This window comes from Populus alba, chromosome 6 (assembly GCF_005239225.2).
Source record: "Populus alba chromosome 6, ASM523922v2, whole genome shotgun sequence".
Taxonomy (NCBI): domain Eukaryota; kingdom Viridiplantae; phylum Streptophyta; class Magnoliopsida; order Malpighiales; family Salicaceae; genus Populus; species Populus alba.
Genome location: NC_133289.1, coordinates 9,684,472 through 9,705,908, shown reverse-complemented (window position 1 = coordinate 9,705,908; position 21,437 = coordinate 9,684,472). Strand labels below are relative to the sequence as shown.

At 29.4% G+C, this 21,437-nt stretch overlaps 1 protein-coding gene across 1 annotated transcript; it reads left to right on the top strand.

Annotated features, from left to right (window-relative positions):
- The first annotated feature begins 6,727 nt into the window (after positions 1-6,727).
- Positions 6,728-12,333, top strand: LOC118048200 (glucomannan 4-beta-mannosyltransferase 9). Its single transcript, XM_035057789.2, has 9 exons — positions 6,728-7,930; positions 8,025-8,123; positions 8,266-8,518; positions 10,169-10,279; positions 10,366-10,502; positions 10,880-10,993; positions 11,125-11,324; positions 11,454-11,645; positions 11,745-12,333. Exons 1-9 carry the CDS (start codon positions 7,601-7,603, stop codon positions 11,905-11,907), a joined length of 1,599 nt encoding a protein of 532 aa, XP_034913680.1. The 5' UTR covers positions 6,728-7,600; the 3' UTR covers positions 11,908-12,333.
- Positions 12,334-21,437: the final 9,104 nt, after the last annotated feature.

The following is a 21,437-nucleotide window of genomic DNA, read 5'->3' as shown; positions in this document are numbered from 1 at the left end:
AAGATTTTTTTTTTGAAATAAATGTAATATTTTTCGAAACAACTTAACTAAAAAGTTGAGACATGCAAGTGGAAAGATTATGAAGTATAGCTGAATTTGGAAAATAATAATTAAATGATAGCTGGATCCAATTATATGCCGATGCAATGATACTGTGGATTCTTACATTTACGCCCCAAGTCAAAATAAAATTGATTAAAATAATAAAAAGTCTACACGAAACGCCGCATTGATCATCATGATCATCAAGAATACGGTTGGGCCACCCAGTGGCTACGGTTGAGCAGATCCTTTTATATGTCCTGCTGCGAGTTTCTCCACGTGGTATATATTGTTTACGTTTTAAATGATTTTTTATTTCTGATCCGGTATGTAGACTTTAAAGGACGCGTTCCGTCGGCAGCTGCACTCGGAACTTTTTTTTTTTGCTCTGAAATAAAAAATGAGAAATCTTTTTAGTGGTTAATAGATCATTCCTTTATGTTTATATTTAATTAAATTAAATAAAATTTCATAAAATAAACATTTAATATTTATATTTAATTAATTAATTAATTTAATTTAAAAAATATTTTTTTAAAAAAAAAGATCTAATAAAAAACAACAAATAAAAAAAACCTGAAATAACCCGGGTCATTTTCAAAATCAATAAAAAATCTTACATAAAGAAAATAAAAAAAATAATGGAACCTTAAAAAAAATCAAATAAATGTTAAATAATAAAATTGAAAAACATGAGCTAACAAAATATCATGAAGTGAGCATCTCATATTTATTTGTAATCAATTAAATTAAATTAAATTAAATTAAAAAAAATCTAAATTTAAGAACGAACAATAAATAAAAAAAACTGAAGATAATTTGAGTCATTTTCCAAATCACTTAAAAATCCTACAAGAAACAAATAATAAAATCAATAGAGCTCAATCTCCAATTGAATAAATGCTAAAGTCTAAAAAACCGAATAAACTCGAGTGAACTTTTTAAACCTAAGTTAATATCTAAAACTCAAAATTTGTGATATTCTAGACCTGAATTCAATCAAGAAACTCAATTCCCAACCAATTAAATGTTGAAGAATGATATCGAGAAAAAAACATCAATTTAAAATAATTGTCAAAGTAAAAAAAAATAGCAATCAAAATAATGAGGATTAAATTTTATAGGAAAAAATACATAAGAAGGATGGAGTTGTAAAAAAAAATCAATCTAAAAAATTATCTCAAATCAAACAAATAGAAATAAAAAGAATGAGGACCAAACTTGAAAGATAAAAAAAATTAAAGGGGGATGGAATTGAAACATAATTCTAAATTCATAAATTATTCCAAAAAAAAAAGTAGATGTCAAATCTAAAGGAGTAACAAATTGAAGGACTACTTTGAAACTTTAAAAGGACATGCAGAAATTGAGGAGGTGAGAGGAAAAAAAAAAACTACCAATAAACTGTGCTTAACTGGATCTTTGATGCCCACATATGACATCTTATCATGGAGGTGAAATTGAAATGATTCAAACATGCGCAACCTGAAAGGCATGATGGCCGCTTGGGCGCTAATATATACACTGCATGTGTCAATAGCTTTTTTCTTTATTATTATAATACTTATATTTACTTAATTACAAAATTTCCCCAAACAAAATTGATAACAATAAAAAAAACTCCTAGACATAAGCTTAAGAAAAATCTACTTTTAAATACATTTAAGTTATTTTACTTTTTATAAAATTGAAAATACAAATATGCTCCTAATCATTAGGTTTAAAAACTTTGATTTTAAAGGTATTTTAATCATTATTATGCATTGCAAATGCAAAAACATTAATTTATCTTCTATCCATATGAAAATGACCATTCAACCCTAGTGAGAAAGCAATATTACCCCACTAACTAGCTATAGGACTTGTTAAAAGAATGGCAAAATCATCTTAACAAGCTATCTGATTTCTTATGACAATTTAGTTTTAATATTGTTAAAAGATCTAACACAACTTCAATAATTCAGGAATAAAAAAAATTATATTACACATTTTAAAATTATAATAACAAGTGAATACAAAAGGGATAGAAAGAATCACCACCAATTTAATGCATTTCCTCTTTCGTGAGTCGTATCATTTTCATATTATTTAAGTACAAAAACTAAGGCCCGTGACAAAAGTCCTCACATAATGTTTCCTCTTTTTTTTTTTTTTTCTCTTCTCAGTACTTGAGATATTTTTCCATATTTTAAACTCTTTTTTTTTTTTTTTTTATCCTTGGTGTTGCAGTTTTTTTGGGATTAAACTTGGTATACTTTGTCTGCCTTGGCCAGGGGATCATGCCGTGTCAGAAAAAAAAAAATGTTACTCAATTGATGTTTGTTGAAATTAAATTAAATTTTATTAATTTAAAATAATTAAATTTATGAGAACCAAATTTAAAAAATATAAATATTCAGCACATTTTTATTGCCAAAATCAAAGACTAAAATGCGGCAGGAAAGGTTCATCCCTTTTATTTTTATCCCTCAATTTTTATTTTTAATTTTGGTCACCTTGGTACTAAGATCTTGCAATGTCGAGGGAATCAGTTTTGCAAGAAATAAAATAAAATTTGGCCAGTTTAAAACAATTAAGTTTTAAAAGATCAAAATTAAAAATAAAACAAATATAGGTACTAGAATAAACGGGTAGAAAAAATAGGTTGGCGAGGGCTAGCTTGTAAAAAGCTTCCAGTATCTTTAGATGGTGCCTAAGACATCATATATACGACAACCAAAAAATTCCTTCAATCGTATCATTGAAATAGTTGCGACATCTTCTTTTTTTTTTTTTCATCTTTTTCTTATTAATGTGGCACATAGCAGTGAGTGTGGGGACGATTTGTCACCAGTGGTGTGTCCTCCCCTATTTTCTCTATTCTCTACTAAAAACTCGCGCTAGCCATCCAAATCTCAAAAATGGCTTTTTATTTATTGACACTTCAAGCTCGATTTTTATTTTTTTAATTTTTATTTTTATTTTAATCTTTTTATAAAATTTTGATTTATTTTTAATTTCATCTTTAAATCCAAGTTTATAATATATTATTTTTTTAATTTAATTCTTTTTTTTTTTTTGTTCTTAAGTTAAACTGATTTTTCTTTTCAATTTCACGCTTCAATAAAAAAAATTAGTATCCTCCAATTTATTTTTTTATTTTTATTTTAATTTTTATTCTTTTAATTGATATTTTTTGGGGATCTTTTTGTATGAATTGATTTTTTTAATTTTTGTTTAACATAGTTTGACATCATTGTTTTTTAACTTATTTTCTTTTTTGTAATTGGTTTTTTTTAAGAAAAATCAGGCTTTGTAAAAATATAACATTTTATGAGTAATGTTTTGATACAGTAGGAATTCTATAATTACAATAACTTTATAATTTTTTTACAAAGTATTGTTATAATTTTATCTATTATTCTAGATTTATTAATCAAATATTAAAAAAATATTAAAATAAATAAAATTTTATTAATAAATTAAAAATATTTACATAAACAAAGACAATAACATATATAATCAACTAATCAGCTACATTACATATATTCTACAGTAAATAAGGTCAATACTCTTAAGCCGCCACTAAACTAGCCCGCTATTTGGCGTGAAGAGTTAGAATCTTACCGGAGTAATTCTACCATGAAAGTTGCTAGGAAAAAGTCAAGGGCTTGAAAGCTCGTTCTGATAAATAATGACCTCTTTGATCAAGATAAAAACGGTGGTTTGTTGAAATATTTAGCCACTGTGAGGTGAAAAAAGCGACGGCAGAAGTACATCAATCAGGATATCGACGAGTAATCAAATCAAAACCTATGATATGTTGCACTTGAGGTCTTGGCCCAACAGTTGAAGGGACTTGTTCCCTTCTTCTGCATTCTGGGTTCAAGCCTCACCGTGTACGTTTGTCACCCCCGCGGTGCCTTACATATTCACTGGGTTTGCAGGATGTTCAGTGAACCGTGGGATTAGTCGTGGTGCGCGCAAGCTGGCCCGGACACCCACGTAAATAAAAAAAAAAAAAAAAACCTATGATCTGTTCCGGACCACAACAAGGAAAGATTGCATGGATGTGGCCTGGAGTTGTGTAGCTTGATAAAAAATACTTATCCTTAATGGTGGAAATTTCTTTGGATAAGGCCACTCGTCTTTTTTCTAGTGACTCAACTTTGAAAGGAGGTCGTGAATTTGTTGATGGAAGAGTGGTTTTTCCTGCTCTTGTTGCTAAGCATGAGATCTTTTGATGCCTAAAGTGTCTGGTTCATCACACCATCTTGTCACAACATCCATGAGGTTTGAAATAGCTTGCCTTTTTCTCACACCAAGGCCCATAGATTTTGTTGAGTAAAAAGAATTGCAAATCGCAAATCTAAACTCTAAATTTACAATTTATTATTTTGAAATAAAGTCTAATGATATATGCCCTGTAAAGATGTTTGCAATGACTTTTATAGGTTAAAAAAAGGAAAATAATTTAAGATTTAAAATAACACAAAAATATCCAGGAAAATCAAGGAATTTTGGCAAAATAGTATCTTCTAATCTTAATTTTTTTAATTTATGTAGCGGATGAACCCCCAAAAAAGAGTTTTTCATTGAACTAGGCCTCGACCCTACCTATTCAGAAGGGTCAGTTTGTTAAAAGAATCTCCAATTTATATGGACCTGTAAATTTGTACTTCCGCGATTCAAAATTAAATAGAAATAAAATCATTTCTTGCATTTTCAAAGTCACCGTGAGAAATCTTGCTACTCAGGGCAGTCGACGTGGAGGAGCTCACTGTTGATGTGCTCCTAATATGAGAATGAGCAGCCATCGTTAATCTCCTTGCAGCATTGATTTTCTTGATCTAGAAAAGATACAAGATTGATCAGGGCACGAGAAGTGGTAAGAAAACATTTGTGACGATTACTTGGAGCTGGAAGTCTTGATATTTTTATCACTTTGTTTCTTTTTTCAAGTGAGAGAATAGGACCATAACTTTAGGTTTTAATTTTTATCTATTTTTTGTTTTAAAAATATTTAAAAATAATAATTTTTTTTATTTTTTTATTTACTTTAAATTAATATTTTTTATAGTTTTAGATTATTTTAATTTGCTGATTTTAAAAATAATTTTTTTAAAAAAAAATATTATTTTAATATATTTATAAATAATTTTTTTTTAAAAAAGTAATCATAATCATATTTCTAAAATAGATCTAAATGAAAAAAATTTAAATAAAAAAAATTGTTTGGATAAAAAAAAAAAAAATTACTTCGGGATGGTTGGTTTCCTCTTTGTCTTTACCTTCAAGTATTGGTGAAGCATTTTGGCATTCTTTTCTCCAGCACTGAAAGCTCGGGAAGAATCCTCTTTGTCTTAATTTAGTGGGACAAAATTAAAGTGTTCAATATTTGTTAAAGTTTTAAATTTAATCCTCATAATTTAATTGATATAAATCAATAAAATAAAATTTTATTTTTTAAAATCAAGCAACAAAAAATTTATTTCACACTTCGAGGTCCTCATTCATGGATAAGGATTAAATTATAAAAAAATTAATGTATCAGAACATAAAATATTGAATGATAAAAAAAAAAAAAAAAAAAATTACTGCTGTAATCAAAGTAATCTCTCTCTTGGGATACATTAACTTCAAGAGGAGATTTAGGTTTTAATTTAATTTTAAGGCATGACCTTTAAAATAATATGAAAAACGTGACCTTTATATATATATATATAGTTTAAAGACATGGCCTTTTATTATTTATTTAATAAAAAGGACCCACAATTATATGTCGGTTAATAATTGGGGGAGTATAAACCTTTTGTTGCGGGCAATTTCTATGTATCTTCTCATTTCCAACTGAAAGAAAGGATGCTCAGAAAGTAGAATAGAATGGATTTTGTTTTCAGACTGTATTTTCAGTAACTTGCCTGTCATTTTAATCTTAATTAATCCACTCGATCTCGTAAATAAATAAAATAAAACAGAAACACTTGCGTAACATGCAAATAGAAGATTCCAGCCAATACACAGATACAACCGGCAACCAAACATGCACACAAACATGACTTTAGATGGTACATTGACTATGAAGCATGCACATGGAAAGATTATACTATATGCGTGTTTTACTCTGCTTTAAAAAATAGAATATGACAAGTCACTACTTGTGTGTTTTTTTGTTTTTTTTTTAATAATAGTTATTGGTGCTCGTCCTACGTGGTATTATTTTTTCAATAAAATATTTCTGCATTATAAGCCGATCTTGTGATGGTTTTTTCAATCATGTCGATATGAGGTAAGCATATATAAATTTATAAGAGAGAAACAACCAGGATTTTCTTCCAATTATTTCCTTTTTCTCTCTTTCAAACTTAATTATTTCCTATTTTTTCTCTTTTAATTTGGAATTTTATGATAAATTTAGTGATTTTTAATCTAGAAATTATAATAGATGATTCCCAAAAAAAAAAAAAAACCATAGAAAATCGACAACCGTTATTTATGATGAGCCTCGCGATCTAGATGCTCCATCCATTTCAATGCTGTATTTTTCCATGTGAGGAAAAATTGGGTGACTAAGAGGGACCGGTCCACCTTCTAAATGATTAAATTTTTTAACCCATAAGACTTATAATTACATTCGAATCTATTTTTTCAAAATAAAATCAACGAACTTAATCTCAAAAAGTTTCTTAGTTGTATCCCTGATTAATGAATTTATTCATGGTTTTTTGTTATCTTCCTCACTTTCCTTGTATCTAACCTGGAGGGCTGTCCAGATGGGGCGACATGCATTTTGCAAGAATCACTGCTGGAGGCTGCTAGCCGTTAGTTACTCCATTTTTCACCCTGTTCTGTGCTTGCTTTAAATAAGCGGTGTAATTGTGGTTGAGGAGGGAGGAGGACTCTACCCTTTACAATGAGAAGTGATGAAAAGAATACAGAGGAGGGAAGTGATTTAAAAATAAAAAACAAAAACTGGGAAGAGAGAGAAATTCAGGGAGACCCTCTTATATAAACGGCATTATTCTGTTTCGTTTTTTCATGCTCTCTTCATTTATTTCTTCTCTCTGTTTCTAGATTTCTGTTCGGGTTGTTTCTGCTTCTGTTTCCTGAAGCAGAAATAACTTTCCATTTTGCAAATTATTGTTTTACCTTCTCTCTTCAGAGCATAAACCACACACACGACAAATTTGTCTTTTCTTTGCTGTCTGCTTCTTCCAGCTTCTTCTTCTTTCTTTTTTATGGTGGATTGACAGCTCAAGAGGGTTTCTTCTTCTGGTTATCTTTTGTGGGTGTCTGTATAGTAGGGTTTTCTCAAGCAGTGACTGACATCCCAGCTCTGTGTGTCCGTTGTTTAATTGTTGCGTATACCAGAAGCAAAATCACAAAGCCAAAAAAGAAATATTCTCACGCTTTTGTCAAAGGAGGTCCTTCGAGACACATTCAGATCTAGCTAGCTAGTGGGTTTCCTGAATAAAAACTGTTTATTCTAGCTTCGCATTTGTTAACCATCCTCTGTTTTTGCTCTGTTTTGTGCCCTTGTTAAGTACATAATCATATATAGCTCAAGAGAAGGCGACAAATGGAGAGGCTAACCTCAACACAAATTATTCCCGATGCATTTCAAGGTGCTAGAGATGACGTAGCAATGCAATTTGCTATGATTTGGGGCCAGATCAAAGCACCATTGATAGTTCCTCTACTAAGGCTCGCGGTTGCCATTTGTTTGATCATGTCTTTGATGTTGTTCATTGAGAGGGTTTACATGGGCATCGTTATCGTGTTAGTTAAGCTTTTTGGTCGGAAGCCAGATAGGCGATACAAATGGGAGCCCATGAAAGATGATGTTGAGGCGGGGAACTCAATTTATCCCATGGTTCTGGTTCAAATCCCAATGTACAACGAACGAGAGGTCCTTTTCCTTTTCCTCTTTCTTTATCAACACTACAACCACTAGATTTGCATTATTAAACTTGTGTTTTTCACATTTTTAATCCGTCTTGCAGGTTTATCAGCTTTCAATCGGAGCTGCATGTGGTCTCTCTTGGCCCTCAGACCGAATCATAATTCAAGTCCTCGACGATTCAACAGACCCAACAATCAAGGTAACAAACATGTAATATACTCATGTGACATTCATCTAGTGATCTTAAGAGGATTATTCTTTTTTAATCCCGTTTTCCAACGTATATGTGCGCTCGGAATTAGAAAGGTGGAGGGTGAGAACTAAATTATGTCAAAATGCAGGACATGGTGGAGCTGGAGTGTCAGAGGCGGGCGAGCAAAGGGATAAACATAAAGTATGAGGTTAGAGATAGCAGAAATGGCTATAAATCAGGGGCGTTGAAAGAAGGTATGAAACGGAGCTACGTGAAGAGTTGCGATTACGTCGCCATTTTTGACGCAGATTTCCAGCCGGAGCCTGATTTTTTACGGCGCACCATTCCGTTTCTAGACCACAATCCAGAATTGGGTTTGGTCCAGACTCGTTGGAAATTCGGTAACCTCGCTTTAATCACTATTTTCTCCGACCTTAATTTGGCTGTCATTACTGTTAATTTAGGTGCTTAATTTTGGTTTCACTCTTCTCTAGAAATTGTCGGTGGGTCTTTTGTTTGGGTGCTGTGCTGTGCTGCTGGGTCCTACCTCGTAGATCTAACACCATCTAATCCTTGATTGCCATCTGGATCCGACACGTGTGATGTATGGCTGTGTGTATTTAGGTGGACCCACTTGCCAAACTGTCCCAACTGCGCTTTAAAAACATCTCAAATCTTTATTATATACTACCAGTATATATATATATATATATATATATATATATATAAATGATAAAAATTGACGTCGGACGTGTTTTTTTCAGTTTTTAAATGTGTTTTAAAATTATTTTTATTTAAAAAAATATTAAATTGATATTTTTTTTATTTGAATATATTAGTATTAAAAATTAACAAAATATTTTAATATATATTTTTTTAGAAAAAACTATTTTAAAAGTATTTGTCAGGTAATCTCAATAGTCTTTTTGCATTTATATGTTTTTTTAAAATAAAAAAAATTTGTTTTATTAATGTAATTTTTTATTAATATAAATGTTCGGATTAGTTTGTATGTATCTCGATTAATTTTACAGGCTCTGAAATTAACAATTATATAAATTTTTAATGATCATTATATTAGCAATTATAGGATTTCAATTTAAAATCATAATGAGAACAAATCTTTTAGTCTTAAACTCTTATTAGGACACCTACCATATGATTTTTATTTAATTAATTTTGTTGGCTATGTAAGGTGCTGCACCCGCGAGGGACATTTAATATGTTTAAATCAAATTTAACGGCAGGTGGCGACGAAATTTAGGTTGGAATTTATGACATTTATTTTTTTGTGTTATATTTTCCTCTCTTCAAATCTTACTAGGTAGTGGTGCTCTTTAAAACACATCAGATCATAAGTTGAAAGCATCCAAAAAAGATAAATGGTCCTCGTCGATTAAATTTGTGTTCTTGATTCCACGTGTAAAGAAAGGCTATTAATTGGTTTTGTAAGCTTTCCTATTTTTTTTATTTAAAATAAAAAAATTTATGTTTTTCAAATAATTTTAATATAATTTTTACAAATTATATTTTAAAAAATAATTACCACTACATTCATAAACACCATTAAACACATGCATGGTCTTGATTGTAAATGGACCGCCAAGGATGGCTGTTGGCCCACATAATATACGGCAATCTGAAAGGATTTTCAGCAGCGGGTGCTGCCTTTCAGCTTTTTGCTGCAAAAGCTGCCAGGGTGTCTCGAACCAAGGATATGGTTCTTGATCCTTGTAATACATGGACCCTTGATAAGTCTAAAAGAGGAAGCGAGAGCAAGGGCATGTTTGGCCGTTCCTGGATATCCCAAGGGGTATATCTGTCTGTCTAACATGCAAAACCAAAAACCCTCTTCTTAATATTCCTAACAGCTGCATGTGCGAACTTAATGGTGGACCTCATGCCCGTCACAATCTGTCTCTACTGACCGACACTCCACTTGATTTTGATGTTTTCTTGAGCAGTAAACATGGTGGGTTGTAATTATCTGCAAAATCTATGACAGCTATCTATGTTGGTGACATGGAAATGGCTTTCTTTGCTGTTTGCAGTGAATGCTGATGAGTGCTTGATGACAAGAATGCAAGAAATGTCACTGGATTACCATTTTACAGTTGAACAAGAAGTGGGCTCCTCCACGTATGCCTTCTTTGGCTTCAATGGTAAATCATACCATTGAATTGAAGTTAAGCTGCATTTGCCATAAATTAGTTTGTTCTGATATGAAATATCCCGCGTTATGCTGCAGGAACGGCAGGTGTATGGAGAATTGCTGCACTTAATGAAGCTGGGGGGTGGAAGGACAGGACGACGGTGGAGGACATGGACCTAGCCGTCCGAGCTAGTCTCAAAGGCTGGGAATTCCTGTACCTTAGCAGTGTCAAGGTACTTTGTGAATTATATATATATAAAAAGTTGTTTGCATACATGAAGATTAATCCCTAGCTACCTATGTATGCAAAGTGGTGCAAATTATAGAAGTTTACATCTAATTAAATTATTAAAATGACCAGTGCTAGTTGTGTATTGTTTGTCTTAAACAACAGTGGTGCAAGTTACTTGAATAGATTAACTTGTGAGTTCTGACACGCTCATGTGCTGAAAATTCTTACAAAAGTTTCATTTTCGAGGCACTTGTATGCATGTCTTGTTATAAAATTTGAAAGATGCTTAAATGATTGTTTCATCTTAAAATATCATTAATTTCAAGTATAATAGTAAGTAAATGTAGTGTTCATTAATTAATGCAATATTGACTACAGGTGAAAAATGAATTGCCCAGTACATTGAAAGCATATCGCTATCAACAGCACCGGTGGTCTTGTGGTCCTGCTAACCTTTTCAGAAAAATGTTCTTGGAAATTATAACAAACAAGGCAAGTTAGATTTTTTTTTTTTCTTTTGGCTTCGATATTCTTTTGTAAGTAAGAGATTGTGGAGGAAACAACTAATTAAGAGAAGTGATTTGCTAATAATTCATTTTTCGTCCACGTACTGAATAATGCAGAAAGTGACATCGTGGAAGAAGGTGCACGTAATCTACAGCTTCTTCTTGGTTAGGAAGATCGTAGCTCACCTTGTTACATTTATCTTTTACTGTGTTGTGTTGCCGGCAACTGTTCTGGTGCCTGAAGTCGAGGTCCCTAAGTGGGGAGCTGTTTATATCCCTTCCATCATTACCATTCTAAATGCAGTTGGAACCCCAAGGTAGGTTATGTATTGCTTTTGTCTATCGACTTTTCAAGGAGCATAAAATTTCTCAAACTGCAGATGGATCGCTAAGAACTTCTCTATGATATTTAATACTCCACCATGTTTTTGTTGTTTTTCTTGCAGGTCACTCCACTTACTGGTTTTCTGGATCCTCTTTGAGAATGTCATGTCGCTGCATCGCACTAAGGCTACCTTCATTGGCTTGCTAGAGGCTGGTAGAGTGAATGAGTGGATCGTCACTGAGAAACTGGGGGATGCTCTCAAGAGTAAAGCTAACAAAGCAGCCAAGAAACCCCGGTTTAGATTTGGAGAAAGGTATGCATGTGTGTTAAATTTTCTTCTGTGAATATGTAGCTAGCAAAGTTAATTAGAACTATTTATGCACTCATACATAATTACACTGAACGTTGACAGGCTCCATTTATTAGAGCTCGGGACTGGAGCTTACCTCTTCTTCTGCGGTTGCTATGATGTTGTCTTTGGGAAGAACCACTACTTCATATACCTTTATGCGCAAGCAATCGCCTTCTTCATCGTGGGGCTCGGCTGTGTCGGCACCTTTGTTCCCCGCTCCTAGTGTGTTCGTGAGGCTGGGCGCTAATATTCTTGGCCATCTGCCTGGGCTACTTGTTCAAAGTGAATTTTCCTGCTATTTAGCTTTGTATAAAGAGACGGAAGAAGGTCATTCTTTTAGGTTTCAAGCATAAAAATTAATTAATCAGTCGAGTGGATATGATTCCATCCAAAGATTTAGTTTCCTTTTCCTGTGAATATCCAGAAATCAATTACGGAAATTAATTAAAACACATAAATGTTGTTTTACGTTGGCATAAGGAGCAACCGAAAGTCGGCTTCTGGAAAGTAGATACAAGCTTCTGTTCATTTTTAAACGGGTTGTAATTGTGAGATTTTGTAGCTCTTCCGTCCTCCTTAATTTTATTTTCTTGTGTAAGTCGTCGTTGGCTTCGAGAGGGAATAAACTACTGATAGAAATGGTGTTTCACAGTTGAATTCTTCGATGCTTCTCACTCTAGCTCGATATCAATGCTTGCTTGCATAGATTACTTGTTCTTCTGTTCATATTCTTTCTTTTTCCTGCCGTCTGGTCATACAAACTGTCGGAAACAACTAAGTATGTAGGGTAGTGGAGATTTGCCCTAATAAAAAGTAAAGGAAACATAGCCAACGTTGCTACTGACGTTTATCTCTGTTATAATTTGTATCTAAGAAACCGTTTCGCATTGCATTCCAAACGGTGTTTCATTAAATTTAAAATTTTTTTTTATTATTAAAATTGAGTGCGGTTTGTACTTTTTAGATCATTTTGATGTGCTGATATCAAAAATAATTTTTAAAAAAATAAAAAAATACCATTGGCATGTATTTCGGCACGAAAAGCTATTTGAAAATCAACCGCTACCACACTGCCAAACACGTTCTAAATGTTCTAATAGGCGGGCTTGTAAACGAACCAAGCCGTGAATTTACAATTTGTCTCTCGATGTTCAAGAATAATGGGAAAAAAATTTATTTTTATTTTTTAATATTAAATTTATTAAGATTTGATTTTATAATTTATTATAATTTAATTTTTATGAGGTTATCATAATCTCATGACATGAGTTGCATGTTTAGCAGGTTAACCTAGCCATATTAACTTGTTTTTTTTTTAATTGATTTAGATTTTCAAGTTCATCTTTTAACATTGAATTAATTAGAAATTACATTTCATAATTTATTTTTTATTGGGTTATCTTAATCTCATAATCTATACATAAATATAACAAATTAACTCGAGTTGATTTTGTGAACTATATAAACTACTCAAAACAGTTATATTTTTTAGAATGAGGAGATGAACTGGACTAAAATGTTAATGTGACCATACACAATAAATGATCTTTTCATAAGACCATAAGGAATATTAAAGTGGACAAACTAGTACATCAAATATAGCTTTGCATTTTAATTTTCCTTTTCAAACCGTCTATCTTTCCTATAAATATGTATATCTTTTATTTTTTGTATGTCTCTCTTCAATTTTTTTTCAGGTAGAACTTCATATATTTAATAAAATTCTGTAATCATCAATAAATTTTGATTATTATAAAAAAATTAATTGATCTAATATACTATTGTTTTAATATAAAAAAAAATTGTTGTCTTGGATTGTATTCATCCATATAATTAGGCTTACTTGCAGTTTGATTGTTTTCCTTCGCAGTTCATTTGTAGTTATTTTTCAATCCTTACGCAAGATTAGCATTATTCATGATTGATTTTTATTTTTATATTTAGATTTAATGTTGTTGAGCCACGTGGTTATAAGTTTCTCTCTCAATTATCCATAATTATAATTATATTGGATTTAAAGAAGCTTATAAAAATATTTTGTATCGGATAATTATATATGTGAGCTTTATCTAAAATAACATCGGTCATAAAAGTAAAGATGTGAATTTATGGACAACTGAGGTGACGGCCTTTACCTTAAACTAGTTATATGGTCCGCGCTACGCTGTGGGTCAATTTTTTTATATAAAAAATATTAAAAAAAGTTAAAATTTAAGAGTATTATATTTTTCTACAAAATTATACCTAAGAGCATTAGGTTTGTCTGTCACTCCTTACCTAAAAGTTATATTTATAATATTAATAATAATATTAAACTTGCATGATCCAAGTTTAAGTGAGTTTGATTGCAACATCAAACTCGAAGCTTTTAATATGAGTCTCGTTGCAAGGTTTTGTTATAAAAATATGATAATTAAAAAGGAAAAACATTTAATATTACAGAATAAAACTTAAAAAAAAAAATAATTGAAAATAAAAAAACAATAAAGCAAACCATTATTCTGATGAATGGTGCTTTGCAAGGAAGGGTATAGTAAATCCCCTCATGAGATCACAATAATTTAATGACCAGTAAACAAAACAAATCATAAAGTTTGAATTCTTAATCAAATCGATATTAAAAGATGAAATTGAAAGAAAAAAAATTACTTAAGAAAAAGAAAAAAAATCTTAATCAACTGGTTTAACCCGTCAAACTTGGGATTCATGTCATAAAATTGAAAGAAAAAAAAAAATTGATGTCTTTAGTTATAGTTAATTATAATATTTAAAGATGAAATTGGAAGAAAAGGCTAATAAAGAAAAAGAAAAAAAAAATATGAATCAATTGGGTTAACCACCAAATCAGGTTAACCCGTCAAACCTGAGATTCGTGTCATGAGAGTGAGATAACTAAATAGAAAAAAATTAACATTAATAAACTAAATGAACAAAAAAAAGATTAATTAAAAAGAACAAAAATAAAGGAAAAAAAACCTACATGAAGAAAAAAAACTGACGAAAAAAAAAAATTGAATTAATTGGGTTAACCCGTCAAACCAGGTTAATCCGTCAAACCTGGTATTTGTGTCATGAAAGTTTGATAACTGAACATAAAAAACTTAATATTAACAAATTAAATTTAAAAAATAATAATTATAAAGCAAAAAAAAAAAGCAAAAAGAACAAAAATACTAAACAAAAAAAATATTAATTAAAAAAAAAAAAACCTACATGAAGAAAAAAACCAATGAAGAAAAAGAAAAACAATCTGAATTAACTAGGTTAATCCTTCAAACCAGGTTAACCCATCAAATTTAGGATTCGTGTCATGAAAGTTTGATAACTGAATAAAAAAAAACATTTACGGGTTAACCCAGAATTAGTTGGGTTAATCCATCAAACCCGGAATCCGTGTTATGAAAATTTTATAACTAAATAGAAAAAATGTGACATTAACAAACTAAATTAAATGAAAAATTAATTAAAAAGAAAAATCAGAAAAAATTCGAGTTAACGCGTCAAACCCGTAACCCATGTAATAAAAGTTTGATAACTAAACAGAAAAAAATTTAACATTAACAAAAAAAAATTAAACAAAAAAAATATTAATTAAAAAAAAACAAAGAAAACAAAACAGGTTAAAAAAAAAAAGCAAAAAAAAAAAAACTCAAAAAAACAAAGCAAAAAAAAAAGGCAGCTAAGAGTTTCAATATGGACTGCACCCGAAAAAACTAATTAAAAAGAAAAAACCAGAAAAAAAAAATCTAGGTTAACCCACCAAACCCAAAACTTGTATCATAAAAATTTGATAATTAAATAGAAAAAAATTTAACATTAACAAAAAAAAAAACATTCATTAAAAAAAAACAGCTTATAAAAAAGAAAAAAAGAAAAAAAAACAGCCTTAAAAAAAAAAAAAAACTAAAAAGAAGACAGCTTAGCGTTTCACTGTGGACTTGCACAGTGAAACACTGAGCTGTTTTAGCTATTGTTATAATAATACGTGGCACGCATCTACGCTGCGGGTCAATTTTTTTATATAAAAAATATTTAAAAAATTAAAATTTAAGAGTGTTAGGTTTTTCTACAAAGTTATACCTAAAAGCATTGGGTCTATCTGTTACTCATGATCCAAAAATTTTATTTATAATATTAATAATAATATTAAACTTGCATGACCCAAGTTTAAGTGAGTTTTGTTTGCAACATCAAACCCGAAGCCTTTGATATGAGTCTGGTTGCAAGGTTTTGTTATAAAAGTGTGATCGTTAAAAAGAAAAAAAATTTAATATTATAGAATGAAATTAAAAAGAAAAAAAGATTAGTTGGAATGAAAAGAACAATAAAACAAAATATTATTCCGATGAATAATGCTTTGCAAAGAGGGGTACAGTAAAATCTCCTCATGAGATCAAAATAATTTAATGACCAGTATACAAAACAAATCTTAAAGTTTAATTCTTAATCAAATCGATATTAAAAAGATCAAATCAAAAGAAAAAAGCTACTTAAGAAAAAGAAAAAAAATCTTAATCAAACTGGTTTAACCCGTCAAACTTGGAATTCGTGTCATAAAATTGAAAGAAAAAAGATTTATGTCTTTTAGTTATAGTTAATTACAATAATTAAAGATGAAATTAGAAAAAAAAACTAATAAATAAAAAGAAAAAAAATATGAATCAACTCCTCATGATATCACAATAATTTAATGACCAGTATACAAAACAAATCTTAAAGTTTTAATTCTTAATCAAATCGATATTAAAAAGATCAAATCAAAAGAAAAAAGCTACTTAAGAAAAAGAAAAAAAATCTTAATCAACTGGTTTAACCCGTCAAACTTGGAATTCGTGTCATAAAAATTGAAAGAAAAAACATTAATTAAAAAAGACAGAAGAAGAAAAAAAAGCCTGAAAAAAAAAAAAAGAGAAAAATAAGACAGCTCAGCGTTTCACTGTGGACTTGCACAGTGAAGCCCTGAGCAGTTTTTAGTTTATTGCTAGTTATATGGCCGCGCTACGCTGCGGGTCAATTTGTTTATATAAAAAATATTAAAAAAAGTTAAAATTTTTAAGAGTATTATGTTTTTCTACAAAGTTATACCTAAGAGCATTAGGTTTGTCTGTCACTCCTTACCCAAAAGTTATATTTATAATATTAATAATAATATTAAACTTGCATGATCCAAGTTTAAGTGAGTTTGATTGCAACATCAAACTCGAAGCTTTTAATATGAGTCTCGTTGCAAGGTTTTGTTATAAAAATATGATAATTAAAAAGGAAAAACATTTAATATTACATAACAAAACTTAAAAAAAAATTAATTGAAATAAAAAAACAATAAAGCAAACCATTATTCCGGTGAATGGTGCTTTGCAAGGAAGGGTATAGTAAAATCCCCTCATGAGATCACAATAATTTAATGACTAGTAAACAAAACAAATCATAAAGTTGAATTCTTAATCAAATCGATATTAAAAGATGAAATTGAAAGAAAAAAAATTACTTAAGAAAAAGAAAAAAAATCTTAATCAACTGGTTTAACCCGTCAAACTTGGGATTCATGTCATAAAATTGAAAGAAAAAAAAAATTGATGTCTTTAGTTATAGTTAATTATAATATTTAAAGATGAAATTGGAAGAAAAGGCTAATAAAGAAAAAGAAAAAAAAATATGAATCAACTGGGTTAACCCACCAAATCAGGTTAACCCGTCAAACCTGAGATTCGTATCATGAGAGTGAGATAACTAAATAGAAAAAAAATTAACATTAATAAACTAAAATGAACAAAAAAAAGATTAATTAAAAAGAACAAAAATAAAGGAAAAAAAACCTACATGAAGAAAAAAAACTAAAAGAAAAAAAAATTGAATTAACTGGGTTAACCCGTCAAACCAAGTTAATCCGTCAAACCTGGTATTCGTGTCATGAAAGTTTGATAACTAAACATAAAAAAAACTTAATATTAACAAACTAAATTTAAAAATAATAATTATAAAGCAAAAAAAAAGAAGCAAAAAGAACAAAAATACTAAAAAAAAATATTAATTAAAAAAAAAACCTACATGAAGAAAAAAACCATTGAAGAAAAAGAAAAAACAATCTGAATTAACTGGGTTAATCCTTCAAACCAGGTTAACCCATCAAATTTAGGATTCGTGTCATGAAAGTTTGATAACTGAATAGAAAAAAAAAAACATTTACGGGTTAACCCAGAATTAGTTGGGTTAATCCATCAAACTCGGAATCCTTGTTATGAAAATTTTATAACTAAATAGAAAAAATTTGACATTAACAAACTAAATTAAATGAAAAATTAATTAAAAATAAAAATAAAAAAAAAATTCGAGTTAACGCGTCAAACCCGTAACCCATGTAATAAAAGTTTGATAACTAAACAGAAAAAAAATTTAACATTAAAAAAAAAATAAACAAAAAAAATATTAATTAAAAAAACAAAGAAAACAAAACAGGTTTAAAAAAAAATGCAAAAAAAAAAAAAGCTCAAAAAAACAAAGCAAAAAAAAAGGCAGCTAAGAGTTTCAATATGGACTGCACCCGAAAAACTAATTAAAAAGAAAAACCAGAAAAAAAAAATCCGGGTTAACCCATCAAACCCAAAACTTGTATCATAAAAATTTAACATTAACAAAAAAAAAAACATTCATTAAAAAAAAAGCTTATAAAAAGAAAAAAGAAAAAAAAATCAGCCTTAAAAAAAAAAACAAAAAACTGAAAAAGAAGATAGCTCAGCGTTTCACTGTGGACTTGCACAGTGAAACACTGAGTTGTTTTAGCTATTGTTATAATAATACGTGGCCCGCACTACGCTGCGGGTCAATTGTTTTATATAAAAAATATTTAAAAAAATTAAAATTTAAGAGTGTTAGGTTTTTTCTACAAAGTTATACCTAAAAGCATTGGGTCTATCTGTTACTCATGATCCAAAAATTTTATTTATAATATTAATAATAATATTAAACTTGCATGACCCAAGTTTAAGTGGGTTTTGTTGCAACATCAACCCGGAGCCTTTGATATGAGTCTGGTTGCAAGGTTTTGTTATAAAAGTGTGATAATTAAAAAGAAAAAAATTTAAAATTACAGAATGAAATTAAAAAGAAAAAAAGATTAATTGGAATGAAAAAACAATAAAACAAAACATTATTCCGATGAATAATGCTTTGCAAGGAGGGGTACAGTAAAATCTCCTCATGATATCACAATAATTTAATGACCAGTATACAAAACAAATCTTGAAGTTTAATTCTTAATCAAATCGATATTAAAAAGATCAAATCAAAAGAAAAAAGCTACTTAAGAAAAAGAAAAAAAAATCTTAATCAACTGGTTTAACCCGTCAAACTTGGAATTCATGTCATAAAATTGAAAGAAAAAAGATTTATGTCTTTTAGTTATAGTTAATTACAATAATTAAAGATGAAATTAGAAAAAAAAACTAATAAATAAAAAGAAAAAAAATATGAATCAACTCCTCATGATATCACAATAATTTAATGACCAGTATACAAAACAAATCTTAAAGTTTAATTCTTAATCAAATCGATATTAAAAAGATCAAATCAAAAGAAAAAAGCTACTTAAGAAAAAGAAAAAAAATCTTAATCAACTGGTTTAACCCGTCAAACTTGGAATTCGTGTCATAAAATTGAAAGAAAAAAGATTTATGTCTTTTAGTTATAGTTAATTACAATAATTAAAGATGAAATTGGAAAAAAAACAAACTAATAAATAAAAAGAAAAAAAATACGAATCAACTGGGTTAGCCCACCAAATCAGGCTAACCCGTCAAACCTGAGATTCGTGTCATGAGAGTATGATAACTAAATAGAAAACAATTAACCTTAATAAACTAAAATGAACAAAAAAAAGATTAATTAAAAAGAACAAAAACAAAGGAAAAAAAACCTACAGGAAGAAAAAAAACTAATGAAGAAAAAGAAAAAAAAATCTGAATTAACTCGGTTAACCCGTCAAATCAGGTTAATTCATCAAACCTGAGATTCATGTTATGAAAGTTTGATAACTAAATAGAAAAAAACTCAGTATTAACAAACTAAATTTTAAAAAAATAATTAAAAAGCAAAAAAACAAAACAAAAATACTAAACAAAAACATATTAATTAAAAAAAATGCCTTCACATAAAAAAAAAACTAATGAAAAAAAGAAAAAAAAATCTGAATTAACTGGGTTAACCCTTCAAACCAGGTCAACCCGTCAAATCTGTGATTTGTGTCATGAAAGTTTGATAACTGAATAGGAAAAAAAAAAATTACGGGTTAACCCAGAAATAATTGGGTTAAACCCGTCAAACCCGGAATCCGTGTCATGAAAGTTTGATAACTAAATAGAAAAAAATTTAATGAAAAAATTAATTAAAAAGAAAAACCAGAAAAAAATCCGGGTTAACGCGTCAAACCCGGAACTCATGTAATGAAAGTTTAATAAATAAATAGAAAAAAATTAAACATTAATAAAAAAAAATAAACAAAAAAAATATTAATTAAAAAAATAAAGAAAACAAAACAGCTTAAAACAACAAAGAAAAAGAAAAAAAAACAGCTTAAAAAAAAATAAACAAAGATAGCTAAGCGTTTCACTGTGGATTGCATTCGAAAAAATTAATTAAAAAGAGAAAAAAAATCCGCGTTAACCCATCAAACCCAAAATCTGTATCATGAAAATTTAATAACTAAATAGAAAAAAATTTAATATTAACAAAAAAAGTTTAAAAAAAAAACATTAATTAAAAAAAATAGCTTAAAAAAGACAGAAGAAGAAAACAAACCTGGAAAAAAAAGTCAAATGTAAAAAAAAAAAAAAAAAAAAAAAAAAAAACGGAAAAAGAAGACTGCTCAGCGTTTCACTGTGGACTTGCACAGTGAAACACTGAGCAGTTTTAGTTTATTGTTAATTAATAATTAATAGCCCTTCAAACGCATCAAACGATTAATAACAGCAGCAACCCGTAGAGAGATAAAAAACAAAACTCCCTCCCTTATGTGGTGACGAGGCTCACCGCCAGGTAGAGAGGAGGAGGGGAAGGCACTCGTGTTCCTGCCCAAAACGCAACACAACAGCAGCTGCATAGTCCCCACACGATGGCATAAATAATGGCACATGGAGCCCACGCGCCTCCAATATTTCTAAATGCTACCATCTCCAACAGCTTTCAAAGATTTTTTTTCAAAATTATAACACATTTTATCACTTATTTTGATTAATTTTTAACGTGTTATTGATTTTGATGCATATTGTGATAAAATATTGATTTTGATGCATATTATGATGAAATATTTGGAATTATTGATGTTCACACCATTGTGTGGCAATTTTAGAAGCATGAAGTTGGGGAGGATTTATTTTATAAGATGTAATGAGAATAAAAATCAAAACCACAAGATGAGATTAAGAGAATTGAGTTTGACTTTGGTTTATCCGAGGCCTAATAATTTAACCTTGATATTGAAATTTTATATATGAAAATGGGTTTGTTTGTTGTGATATTTATGCCAAAATAAAGATTTTCAATCAATGTTATGAATTTTGTGTCTATTTTTTTTGTTGGGTTATGTATAATTTCTCATTTATTTCAAGAACTCAACCAATTATTAGATGACTTGTTATCAATTTCTATCATTGGATGTTGACTATCGAGTATTTTATTTATTTCAAGAATATAACTCATTATTAGATGACTTGTTATCAACTTCTATCCTTAAATGTTGTTAGATGTTGATTATTGGGT

Bases quoted from the DNA above. Each gene is read 5' to 3' on its own strand.
- LOC118048200 (XM_035057789.2), top strand. From the start codon at position 7,601: ATGGAGAGGCTAACCTCAACACAAATTATTCCCGATGCATTTCAAGGT. The intron at 8,519-10,168 runs GTAACCTCGCTT...TGCTGTTTGCAG, and splicing joins CCAGACTCGTTGGAAATTCG to TGAATGCTGATGAGTGCTTG. The intron at 10,280-10,365 runs GTAAATCATACC...GTTATGCTGCAG, and splicing joins TGCCTTCTTTGGCTTCAATG to GAACGGCAGGTGTATGGAGA.